Source organism: Carcharhinus amblyrhynchos, chromosome 8 (assembly GCF_965287045.1).
Source record: "Carcharhinus amblyrhynchos chromosome 8, sCarAmb.v2.hapA, whole genome shotgun sequence".
NCBI lineage: Eukaryota > Metazoa > Chordata > Chondrichthyes > Carcharhiniformes > Carcharhinidae > Carcharhinus > Carcharhinus amblyrhynchos.
This window is the reverse complement of record NC_137331.1, coordinates 88,500,909-88,514,224: the sequence shown is the minus strand read 5'-3', so window position 1 is coordinate 88,514,224 and position 13,316 is coordinate 88,500,909. Positions and strand designations below refer to the sequence as shown.

Sequence of the window (13,316 nt, the reverse complement as noted above, 5' to 3'; positions counted from 1 at the left end):
GTTGGCTGCAAATCACTGAGACGGGAAAGCAAACAAAATTGAATGCTAGCCCAGCCTGCACCTTAAGCAGAGAAAATGCTAACTTAATCATTCACTGTGCAAAATGGCGGCTTGAGCTCAGTTTGAAGTTTGTAAGGGGGAAAGATTTGTGTGGTTTGGAGTTAGAGGAATAAATCTACAGCAGTCATAATAGATCCTTGTGGCAGGAAGCAGTCAGCAGAGATAACCATGAAGGCTGAGAGGAGGCAGTTTTATATCTGCTGGCAGCTAGGACAAGGATCTGAGGAATCCTCAGGTATGTGATCCTTAAGTAAAAATGGGAAAGTTGCTTAGCCAAAAGCTAATGGAAGGATTGTCATAAACCTTGTACATTGGAGAAATCTGGAATACTGAGGAGAATTGCAGTAAATTCTAGAGGGCTGTGGCATACTTTGGGTTGGTCCCTAAGGAGGCGAGTGACCCTTCAAGATTGTTGTAATGTATGAGTGAACTCTTGACGGTGAAGTAGGAAATTGAACTGAGTTCATAACATAAGTGATAAAGTTATTAGTGCTTGTTTTGCTTAATTCTTTATATATGCAATAAAATTTGTTTTTGGCTAAAAATGTGAAATCTTGTTATGTGGCTCTGTCAACTAATTACTGGGTATTCAGATTTCTATTTCAATTTCAACAGTTTCTAACATGATCATAATAAACATAATCCAAATACTTAAACATTTCCACATTCCTTGCACACTAGATATCTTTCGTCTTTTAGTCCCACTCCTTTGACAATTCTTTTACCTAATTCATGCTTACAAAAACTCTGGCTTTTCCTCTGTATGTTGACAGCCCTCTTTCATTCTCCTTGGTCTTCCTAATCTCCGAATTACTTCCTTTCTATATCTTTTATATTTCTTACTGTTCTGAAACCATAGACCATTGGGTTTATTCATGACCTTCAATGATCCTACTTTAAAGCAAGCAAGAAGTAGTCATATTTAGGTGAATTAAGGCAGATTATACCATCAGTATTGCTGTAAAAAAGAGACATCCTGTGAAAGGTGAAAAGCTTTGACTGCATATCTTTTTCTAGCAACATTCAAGTCCTGAGCTACCATGTAAACTATATCATCAGCTTGGCCAGAAAGAGAAAATGGTCATCAGCTGCCCAGAAATGTCTTTCTCACATTTTCCCACTGTCTGAACTGCCCAACCACTTTTCATAAATGATTTCAAAACACATCTGATTAATGAAGATGTTTGTTAATATATCACAACACTGAAAAAGAAATTTGCAAAAGTACTCACATCCTTCCACATGCTAAACCCTATTATTGTTGGAACTGCAGTACTCAACATAAGTGCCTAAATTAAAAAGAAATACAACGAATATTATTCCTGTAGAAAAAAAAATTAAAAATCTTATGGTCTTCAAGATCTAAAGGAATATATTGAATTCACCAGTAGCACTGGAGGCACTGCTCTTAGTCGCAACCACTTAAATACAGTCATCCAGATCTCAGGAGAGCAAACACCAAAGGCAGTGAACATACAGGCATAAGGAGTCCATAAATACTTCAGGCTGTGAAGACAATGTATGATAAGAGTTATTGCAAGTAATCATTTAAGTTTTTGTAATAAGCATCACAAATAGAAATTACACAGGTTAATTTTGGCTGGGAATTTCCACTAATGTCAACAAAAGCTGTGTAATTACACATAGGAAGTTCAACAGCACCACCACCTGGGCACTGACTGAAATAACTTTCCACACACCTGACAAAGGAACAGCGTTTCCTAAAGCTTGTGGGTTTACTATCAAATAAACCTGTTGGACTTTAACCTGGTGTTGTGAGACTTCTTACTGAAATAATTCCAGCATAGAAGGGTAAATAATGGCAAAACTCTAACAGCATTAGATACATATATCTCTGCCCTAACTCCCCCCCTCACTTTTAGTGAGTTAATTAAAAAAAATTAAAAACCTCTTAGAAAGTTTTTGGAATAAGTAAAAGTTGTTTCTACACTGATTGACTTTAGAATTATGGGACCTTAATTTTGTGGTATATGGAAAGGACAGCAGAATTTTGTGTGTGCAAGTAATCCTACCATAAATTGTACCACCTAACCTCTCAGACAGCACCATCTCTTATAAAGTGATGACTCTTCAGGACAATCATTGTTCAGTGTCAGTTTACGAAGATCCCAGCTTCAATCCATGGCAGTGCTAAGTTAATGTATAGCAGATCTACAGATCCAGGGTAGAAGTGGGAGTGCTACAACTGGCTGTTAGTGGTCTGGGCAAAGAGAGAAAGACCGTTATCCAGGGATACTGGAAAGTATCCATGTCAGGGGGACTGAAGTAACTCCATTTTTACATATGTCACAAAATTAAGGTCCTGTAATTTTAAAGTCAGTGTGGAAACAACTTTTATTCCTTTTAAAAACTTTCTAATAGGTTTCACAAAAAAGTGAAAATTAATTAATTCCCTCACCTTACTCGTCACTCAGTATCGAACTGAGACAGGAGGAAAAAGCTGCTGAATTATATTAACATGTGCAGCCCTCATTAGCTGTGATTCTTTTTATAAAACGGCATGGTGAGGCCAGCGATGGATTACTAGAATTCTTCCATCCGTTTCATAACACCGTGGAGATTGCCAGAACTTGTTATTATTGCCAAGCATCACCCTACAAGGTGCCCACAGGATCTCCATTGGAAACTAGAAGCAGGAGTAGGCCTTTCGGCCCTCTAAGCCTGCTCTGCCATTCATTTTAATCCTGGCTGATCATCGAATTCAGTATCCCGATCCCCCCTTCTCCCCCATATCCCTTGATCCCTTTAGCTCCTACTGCTATATCTAATTTCTTCTTGAAATCAGACAACGTTTTGGCCTCAATTATATTCTGTGATAGTGAATTCCACACATTCACTATCCTCTGGATGAAGAAATTTCTCCCCACCTCAGTTTTAAAAGATTTACCCCTTATGCTCAAACTATGAACCCAAGTTCTGAACTCCCCTACCATTGGGAATATTCTTTCTGAATCTACTCTGTCAAATCTTGTTAGAATTTTATAAGTTTCTATGAGATCCCCTCTCACTCTTCTAAACTCCAGTGAATACAATCCTTACGGACTTAGTCTCTCCTCGTATGACAGACCTGCCATCCTCGGAATCAACCTGGTAAACCCTTGCTGTACTCCCTCTGTACAGCAAGGACATCCTTCCTCTGTTGAGAACACCAAAACTGCACACAATACTCCAGGTGTGGCCTGTAGATTTGCAGGAAAACATCCCTATCCCTATTCTCAAATCCTCTCACTATGAAGGCCAACATTCCATTTGCTATCTTTACTACCTGCTGTAACTGTGCGCTCACTTTCAGCGACTGATGCACGAGGACACCGAGGTCTTGCTGAGTATCCACCCCTCTCAATTTACACCCATTCAAGTAAGAATATTTTCCTATTTTTGCTACCAAAGTGTATAACCTCACGTTTATCCACATTATACTGCATCTGCTATGCATACACTCAGCCTGTCCTAATCACGCTGAATCATCTCTGCATCCTCCTCACAGCTCACCCTCCCACCCAACTTTGTATCATCTGTAAATCTGAAGATAATACATTCAGTTCCCTTTTCTAAATCATTAATATGTAACATCAACAGTTGGGGTCCTAGCACAGATTCCTGTGGAACCCCTCTAGTCACTGACTGCCAATCAGAAAAAGACCCGTTTTGGCCAACTCTTTGCTTCCTATCTGCTAACCAGCTTTCTATCTATATCAAGACACCACCTGCAATCCAATTGACACACTTACCCTTGGAACATCAGTGCCAATGAACCAAACAGCACTATGTGGAACATGTGGTAAACCACCTCTGGCCTCTCACCAATCACCATATTCTCCAGCGAGCCATCACTTTTTTGAGGCACATCACTAAAGCAAAACAAACAGACTCAGAAGACAAATTACCGCAGTGAAATCTACACAACTTCAATAAAAAGGAATGAAAAATCATTTTAGGGCATTGAGGATAGATACAATGAAACAAATTTGTAACATTGGATAATAAGGCCCTCGTTGACTTATTTTAGATGTAGTAGAGAATTCTTCACCTGCTTTCCTGAAAGTGCAATGTCTATACCACAGGAGAGAAACACAAATGCAACTTTCACATTGTAGACACAGGCTACAATATAGGATCTGGCTATATATTCTTGAAGTTTAAAAATAAATTTAAACAAATTAGAATACAACGTTAAATTCCACTCATCTTTTGACATCATTCAATATCTAACAATACCCTACAGGTACTCACTGAAATTTTGATTAATTGTGATAGAGATAAGCTTTTTGTCATATTAGAGGTCACACACACACACACACACACACACACACACACACACACACACACACACACACACACACACACACACACACACACACGTGCATGCATACAAGCCAGCCCAAGATATTTTTACCTCCATTCCTGACCCACAAATTCACTCCCATGGAGCTAATGGATTATCTTAAAAACCCAACTAGTTTATTCCTGTCCTCGAGGGAAAGAAAACCTGTCATCCTTAACTAACAGGACCTAGAACTGACTCCATTCCAACACCAATATGGTTGACTCTTATATGCCCTCTGAGGTGGCCACGGAAATCATTTAGTTAAATTAAACGGACCAGAAAGAATAACAAGAACAGCACTGCGATGGTTGTGGCTCATGTGGCAGCACTCTCAGAAGTTTAAGTTTTACTACAGGAGGAGCACAACAATTACTCGACATTCCAGTGCAGCACCAAGGGACAGCTGCACTGCTGGAGGTGCTGTCTTTCACATGCGATACTAAATTGAACCCCTTAACTGGACACAAAAGGTCCCATGGTGCTGTTTTGATGAAGAGCATAGGAGCTATCCCTGGTGTCTTGGCCACTAGTTATCCCCCTACCAACATCCCAAAACAAAAAATCATCACATTTCTGGTTGATGGAGTTCATTGTGTGCAATTACTGAAGGCACTGGATACAGCAAACCATCCAGGCATTAGTACTGATGCCAGCTGTACTTCTAGCCAAGCTACTCCAGTACAACTACAACACTGCCATCTACCTGACCAAGTGGAAAATTACCCACGTACATCCTCTCTACATAAAGTAGGACAAATCTAATGCGTCGAATTACCGAGTCACCAGACTACTCCTGATCATCAGCAAAGTGACGGAGTCTTGTCGACAGTGCTATCAAGCAGTATTTAGTAATAACCTGCATGCCAATGCTCAGTTTGGGTTTCACCAAGGCCACTGACCTCATTATGATTTTAGTCCAAACATGGACAATAGAGCTGAACTCAAGAAGTGAGGTGGAAGTGATTGCCCTTGGTTTCAAGGCAGCATTCGACCAAGTGTGGCATCAAGGAAACTAAGCAAAATTGGGGGAAAACTCTCCAGTGGGTGGAGCCAAACTTAGCACATAGGAAGGTGTTGGATTGTTGGAGTCCAATTATCTTATTCTCAGGACATCACTGGTGGAGTTCCTCAGTGTAGTAATGTCCTAGGTCCAATCATCTTCATCAATAACCTTCCCTCCATTAAAAGGTCAAAAGTGGATATGTTCATTGACGATTGCACAGTATTAAATACCATTTGCAACTCCTCAAAAGCTGAACTGTTCATGCCCATATGCAGCAAGACCCAAACAACATTCAGGCTTTGGCTGATAGGTGGCAAGTAAAATTTGTGTTGCCACAAGTGTCAAGCAATGATCATCTCCAATAAAGAGAGCGTCTAACTATCTCCCTAATGACATTCAATGGCATTACCATCACGGGCACCCCACTATCAACATCTCAAGGGTTACTACTGACCAGAAACTTAACTTAATAACTATAAAAATACTGTGACTACAAGAATAGATTGGAGGTTGGGAATTTTGCAACAAGTTACTCACCTCCTGACTCCCAAAGCCTGCCTACGAGGTACAAGTCAGGAATGTTTATCTATTTATTATTATTAGTCACAAGTAAGGTTTACATTAACACTGCAACGAAGATACTGCGATATTCCCACTCTCCAATCACCTCGGTGAGTGTGGTCCAACGACACTCAAAACGTGTTTGTCAACAGTCTGCTTTATTTGCAGCCCATCCATCAATGAGATGTTTAATCTCTTCATTGCTGAAGTTCAGTAGCAGCAGTGTGTGCTTCTTACTACATGCACTGCAACAACTCAGCAAGGTTTCTTCGACAGAAACTTCAAAACTCATGATCTTTATTATCTGGAAAAACAACGACAGCAGGTGCATGGGAATGCTACCACCTGCAAGTTGTGCTCCAGGTCACACTTCAGCTGGACTTGTACCCATTTTGCTGTTCCTTCACTGCTGCTGGATCAAAATCCTGAAACTCCCTTTTAAACATCGCTATGCATGTACCTAAACCACCTGGATTGCAGAGATTGAAGGCAGCAGCTCACCACTACCTTTTCAAGGGCAATTAAGCATAGACAACAAATACAAGCCTAGCCAGCGACTGCCATATCCTGTGAAAGCATAAATAAAATGTGGCATTTCCTACATTATGACACTTGTTGAAAGTGTTTTTGAGATGTCTGGTGGCTGTGAAAGTTCTTTTTTCCCTTTTGCATTGTGGAACAATGGTTCAAGACAGCTCTCACCTACTTTGTCAATGCAATTTGAGATGCGCATTACATGCGGTCCTGTCAGTGATACTTATTCTTTTCGAAAACCACAGACTGTCAATCAGATTGTGGTTATCATTGAATCCCTACAGTGCAGAAAGAGGCCATTTGGCCCATCGAGCCTGCACCGACGACAATCCCACTCAGGCCCTATCCCTGCAACCCCATGTATTTTACCCTTCAAATCCCCCAATTCTAAGGGGCAATTTAGCATGGCCAATCCACCTAACCCACACATCTTTGGACTGTGGGAGGAAACTGGAGCACCCAGAGGAAACCCATGCAGACATGGGGAGAACATGCAAACTCCACATAGACAGTGACCCAAGGCCGGAATTAAATCGGGTCCCTGGTGCTGTGAGGCAGCAGTGCTAACCACTGAGACACCGTGTGATGTCTACACCCAGAGAATGAATTATAACATATGATGAGTGTGCAGAAATATTCTCACACTTAGTTGTATTAGAAAAGCTTGAGTTTTTTAAAAAAATTTACTATTTAGTCATCTAGTTAATCAGACTGGGTATAAACACAGCACAATTTATATGATTTACAGAAGCTCGAAGCTACCAATTTTGGTCATCAGCAGGTTATGGTATTCTTGATGAACGTAAAGAGTATAGATACTGTGAAGTATTTGTACTGCAATGATTTCATCTTATTTCAATTTGATTAATAATAGATTGGCTTCACTAGAACTTATTGCCTCAAGCTGAAACAGATATCGCATGGTAGAATTTCACAGCATCAGAAGCCTCTCAAATACTAAGTTATCTTCATGCAGAATAAATGCTCTATTCTTACAAAAGGTTACAATTGTAGATTAAATCTAAAATTTAATTCAAAGATGAATACAGTGCTCTAACAAGCCATTCAGAGCTGGTGATGTTAGTAACGGCAAGTTGCTAACATCGTTAAGCCCTGCCCCAACTGACTGGTTTGCTATGTTGCCAATTGATTGAATGCTTCAATTCATCATTGAAAGTATAGCTACAACCATCTGAAGTGAAATGAAACACTCGTACAACATGTAGTTCTCGCAAATGCAAAGCTCCCAAAGTTGTTGAGCTCTGTCACAATTTCTACGTGTCAATGGATGATGGCAGAGTTTCATCCTGCAACTAGTCAGTGAAACAAGACATTACTGGACCTTTACTTTTCCATTAAAGAAATACACCAGACTAAGGCTGTGTAACTGCCTTGGGCATTATTTGTTAGAATATCTTGCAGGAAGGTTGAGGGAGCTAGGTCTCTTCTCCCTGGAGAGACGAAGATTGAGAGGCGACCTGATAAGAGTTTATAAAATGTTGAGAGGTATAGATAGGGTGTATTCTCGGAGGCTATTTCCCAGGGCTGAAGCGGTCACTACGAGAGGACACAGGTTTAAGGTGCTGGGGAGCAGGTACAGAGGAGATGTTAGGGGTAAGTTTTTCACTCAGAGGGTGGTGAGTGAGTGGAATCAGCTGCCATCGGTGGTGGTAGAAGCGAACTCGCTGGGGTCTTTTAAGAGACTTCTGGATGAGTACATAGGATTTAATGGGATTGAGAGTTATAGATAGGCCCAGTAGGTACAGATATGATTGGCGCAACTTGTGGGCCGAAGGGCCTGTTTGTGCTGTAGTGTTCAATGTTCTACAACATTTCCAGAAACAAAACAATATTTAGGAATACTTACCACTAAAACAAAATGTCCAAAATACTAAAGTTCGTCTGTTCAACACCAGCATCTCTCAAATTAATGGGCATAGCATGCATCAAACAAATGATGAGGCACATTGTCTTAGCATCCAGTTAAATGTTTCCAGTATTAGTCACTCTTTCCCATTCACTGCTTATTCTAGTCAATAAATTAATCCTGCAGTTGCATGAAATATTTTCTAAAAGGATTTCATACATATAAAACTTAATGCAAGTGCACTATTATATATTCATAGAATCCTACAGTGCAGCAGGAGGCCATTCGGTTGTACTGACCACAATCCCACCCAGGCCCCATCCCCATAACCTACACATTTACTTGACACCACGGGGTAATTCAGCATGGTAAAAAGTCTGACAACACCAGGTTTAAGTCCAACCGATTTATTTGATAGTAAACTCACTAGCTTTTGAGGGGTTTCCCTCTTCTTCAGGTGAATGGAGAGTTCTGGCCTCAGACAGAGCATATAAAGCACAGACAGCTTACAGATTACTGATTAGAATGCGAATCTTTACACCTAACCTGCTGTTCAAGTCCTAAAGTGGCCGACAGTGTGAGTGGAAGGAGCACCGATCACAGGTTAAAGAGATGTGTGTATTAGAACAAAGAACAAAGAACAACCCAGCATGGGAAACAGGCCCTTCGGCCCAACGAGCCCACGCCGCCCCATCTTCCTACACCTACCATGCCCTGTGTGTATGTGAATGGAATCCCTAATGTTGCCAGATTCAGGGGAGAATAGTGTCGATTTGGTACACCAATCAGCCTAAGAGCACATCTTTGGGGTGTGGGAGGAAACCGGAGCACCCAGAGGAAACTCACTGTATTGTCTCCAGACAGTACAGTAAGTGAGGCTTTGCAAACCCAGGGAAGTCATGGGGGTTACAGATAGTGCGACATGAACCCAAGATCCCTGTTGAGTCCTCATGTGTGCGGAACTTGGCTATCAGTCTCTGCTCAGCGACTCTGCGCTGTCGTGCGTCGTGAAGGCCGCCTTGGAGAATGCTTACCCGAAGGTCAGAGGCTGAATGCCTGTGACCACTGAAGTGTTCGCCAACAGGAAGGGAACAGTCTTCCACTCACATTGTCGGCCACTTTAGGGCTTGAACAGCAGGTTAGGTGTAAAGATTCGCATTCTAATCAGTAATCTGTAAACTGTATGTGCTTTATATGCTCTGTCTGAGGCCAGAACTCTCCACTCACCTGAAGGAGAGGGAAACCCCTCGAAAGCTAGTGAGTTTACTATCAAATAAATCGGTTGGACTTAAACCTGGTGTTGTCAGACTTTTTACTGTGTTTACCCCAGTCCAACGCCGGCATATCCACATCATAATTCAGAATGGCCAGTGCACCTAACCAGCACATCTTTGGACTGTGGGAGGAAACTGGAGAACCCGGAGGAAACGCACACAGACACAGAGAATGTACAAACTCCACACAGACAGTGACGCCAAGCCAGGAACTGAACCCAGGTCCCTGGTGCTGTGAGGCAGCAGAGCTAACCACTATGCCATCTCAAATGAATTGTAGAGTATTTCTTTAGAATTCAGACTAAATCTTTTGGATGCACACAGTAATATGCTTTGACAACAACCCTTAATTCCCACCTTACCGAAACTTCCTGGAAGCTACTTCCAAGGTTGAGAAAAGGCAGATAACCAACACAGACATACAGAATGGGAGCAGACAGGTCTGAGTCAGTCGGATAAAGAATTCTTGTGATGGAGTTTGGAAGGTTTCCTGACAGAGCAGCAAATTTGTGTTGAAGTCTCTAAGTTAAAAAAGAAATAAATGCAAATTACTAGAACAGTAAGGAACACAACAGCAGTAAACCATACTCCCGATCATACCTTCTCATTTTAGTGATCTAAAATTCTCAACTTCAGAAAGGGTTTAATACTATACTGCACTATTCATGTAGTCCAACAAAAATAGAATTTAAACAAAAAATCAATTTTAAAATTCATTAAAGAAACAAACTAACACTACAATAAAAAAAATGTACAAGTCTAGATTTCTATCCAAAACACTCATCACAATACAATTGTACAATACAATTAATATAGTCACTGCACAACATGTATGTCAAGTTACACAAGAGGCCAGAGTTCTGCTAAAAGGGGACAGTAGGTCTCATTATTATATAAGGGAATACACATACACCAACTCCAAATATCTGTAATACTTTAGCACTGTTAACCTCCAAAAGTAACACTTATTTCAATAACTGTTTCTGCTTCAAGAAATGGAACAGGTATTTTGGGGGACCATTTCTGTTCTGTTCATGTGTCAAATATGCCCAATCCCTGTATGAAGCTCATTGCAGAAGTCTTCAGCACAGAAGATTTCATTAGGTGCCCAATGGCATTTCAAATGTCAATATTCGTATTACTTCCCATGTTCACAACTTCTAGGCTTCCTAAAATCTATTACATTGTTAGCCATTGCCCTTCAAAAGATTACACCTTTGTTAAGCATCTTGGGACATTTTTCTACATTAAAGAATGCTATTTAGTATGAAAGTCTTATTTTGCTCTTTTGTATCTTCTAGGTACTGCAGATGTTTCTTAAAGTTCTCATCAAATACATCTGCGCTTTTATTCCTGAATAGAATGTGAAGCATCATATGATCCATAACAGAGTGAAAGTGCACAGATTTTATTCTCTCTGTTCTATTGAGTTTGCATTTCGAATGATATCTGTGTAAATCTAACAGTACCCTATAAGTTTTCCCAGTGATTATGACGGGATTAGTTTGCAGGCGTGCCTCAGGCAGGACTCAAAGTAACACACCTGCTGTTACCTGCGAGCTCCTGGGTGAAAACCATGGGCTGGATTTCACTCTCCTCTGCACGTGAGTTTGAAGGTGACTGCAGCTACATAAAATCCACCTCTGATCTGCCTTAAAATCTAGGGAGGGTGGAGAGAAAGTGAGGCCCATTCCAGACAGGAAGCTTGCCGGCTCCAGCTGGACAAGGGGGGAAAGATCACCTATATGTGCTCTCTTGATCCAGAGGGACCATTCCCACCCTCACCCAAGTCTGGTTATCTGACAGGCTCTCAGCTGTCTCAGGTGGAGCTTCATCCAGGGATTGGGGCAAAATTTTAGCTCAGAGGCATTTAACATGGCTCCCAGTATCAAACTGCTGCAGTGATGTGGAGATGCCAGCACTGGACTGGCGCAAGCACAGTAAGAAGTCTCACAACACCAGGTTAAAGTCCAACAGGTTTATTTGGTAGCACAAGCTTTCAGAGTGTCACTCCTTCTTCAAGTGAGTGAGGAGTTGTGTTCACAAAGAGGGCATATATAGATACAAACACAATTACAAGATAATGGTTGGAATGCAAGTCTTTACAGGTAATCAAATCTTAAAGGTACAGGCAATGTGAGTGGAGAGAGGGTTAAGCACAGGTTAAAGAGATGTGTATTGTCTCCAGACAGGACAGTTAGTGAGATTTTGTGCCTTATTGACTTTATTTTGTAGATAATCCAGGGAAATTGTAAAAACAAATTATCAAAAATCAAACAAGACAACATTATACTGAATAAATTTAGTTTTATGAGATCTTTTCTCAGATTACAGATAATCCACCCTCCAAGTCACTTCAGGTGTTACTGAACTACAAAAACAAGACTAAAGATAACAAGCAATGCAAAATAAGGAAATGCATCAACATTCGCCTCAATACAGTAAAATAGGCACTGTTTTATTTAATTTCGGTAGTGGGGAATGGGAAGGACCCTCGTTGGTATCCAGGTCCAGGACCACTTATCCAGCTTCTGAAAATCTGGAAGGACCAGAAAACTATGCCGTGCCGTGGAAACTATCCTACCCATCAGGCATTACTTGCCATCATATCTGGGATGCAACGCGCTGATCCCCTGGACTCTAACGGTGGAAGCTGGCCTGACTCACATTCCTTCCTTTTCCCATCCCAGCTGGGTGCATGGGTGCAGCTCAGTGGGGAAACCCACCCGGCTTTAAGTTATCCCATTCTCTCTACCACCATCCACAGCCCTGGATTCAAAACCCAGAAAATCCCTGTATGTGATACACGCCCCATTGCAATACGGGGTCTGGTATCTGTATTTGTGTTGGGAGATGTGTTGTGAAAACACATGCGCAGTGGGTGAGGGTGGGGGTGGTGGAGGTTCATTAAGAACCAGTAGTGAACGTATAATTAAAAATATTGTCTCAGGCATTGGGGTTAGGGTGCTTGCCGATGTTTATTCCTTTCTAAACAGCAGCATTCCCTGATTTTATCTCATTGGTAGGTGGAAGGCGAGGAAAGGATGAAGTGAGAATTTTCTGTAGTGAAGAGCACAGGGAGGATATAGGGTTCAGTTGCAGAGTTTCGCAAAACAGGGAGGGGTAGTCACTGACTGGGACAGGGACAAGTGGTGATGGAGTAGGAGGAGCACCTGAGATTTTCTCTTTTTAAAGCTTAAAAAACAGAAAGATCTTGCAGTGTGCAGTACATTTATTTTAGATTCTTCTGGGGGCTGATAGATCTTCAGTTCACTGGTTGGGAGCTGCAAAATAATGTAAAGTAATAGATGCCATTTTTTGGCAGGTGATGTTAAGCCATAAAAATTACCCATTTGAGTTGGCCTTTTAACTGACCCCATTGATTTTTTTTTGTAAGAACATCCTTTAAAAACATTTGATTTCTTTTTGGGGATTTCCGAAGATGGGTTATGCATTCTGGCTTTATGTAGTCCTGTTACAGAAGGCATAACCATTATACCAAGAGCACGATCTATTTTGGGATGGTCAACCACACACCATTAACAATATAGATTCTTTGCTCTGCCTATTTTTACTTCGTGTATGTGTTAAGTTGCTGTTTTGGAACTGGCTAGATGTTCTAATCAAAAAGGCCGTTTGCTGTCCTCTATAATCCTTTTTTTCTGGTAT

At 41.1% G+C, this 13,316-nt stretch overlaps 1 protein-coding gene across 4 annotated transcripts in view; it reads right to left on the bottom strand.

Annotated features, from left to right (window-relative positions):
* Window positions 1-13,316, bottom strand: part of LOC145346747 (putative C-mannosyltransferase DPY19L4) — a 91,171-nt gene that overhangs the window by 19,019 nt on the left and 58,836 nt on the right. For all 4 annotated transcript variants that reach the window (XM_080194431.1, XM_080194430.1, XM_080194433.1 and 1 more), the window contains exons 12-15: window positions 10,010-10,168; window positions 3,813-3,932; window positions 1,446-1,566; window positions 1,293-1,349 (exon numbers count right to left, since the gene is read on the bottom strand). In XM_080194431.1, coding sequence (XP_080050557.1) covers window positions 1,293-1,349; window positions 1,446-1,566; window positions 3,813-3,932; window positions 10,010-10,168 — 457 coding nt within the window. The remainder of the gene's footprint in view (window positions 1-1,292; window positions 1,350-1,445; window positions 1,567-3,812; window positions 3,933-10,009; window positions 10,169-13,316) is intronic.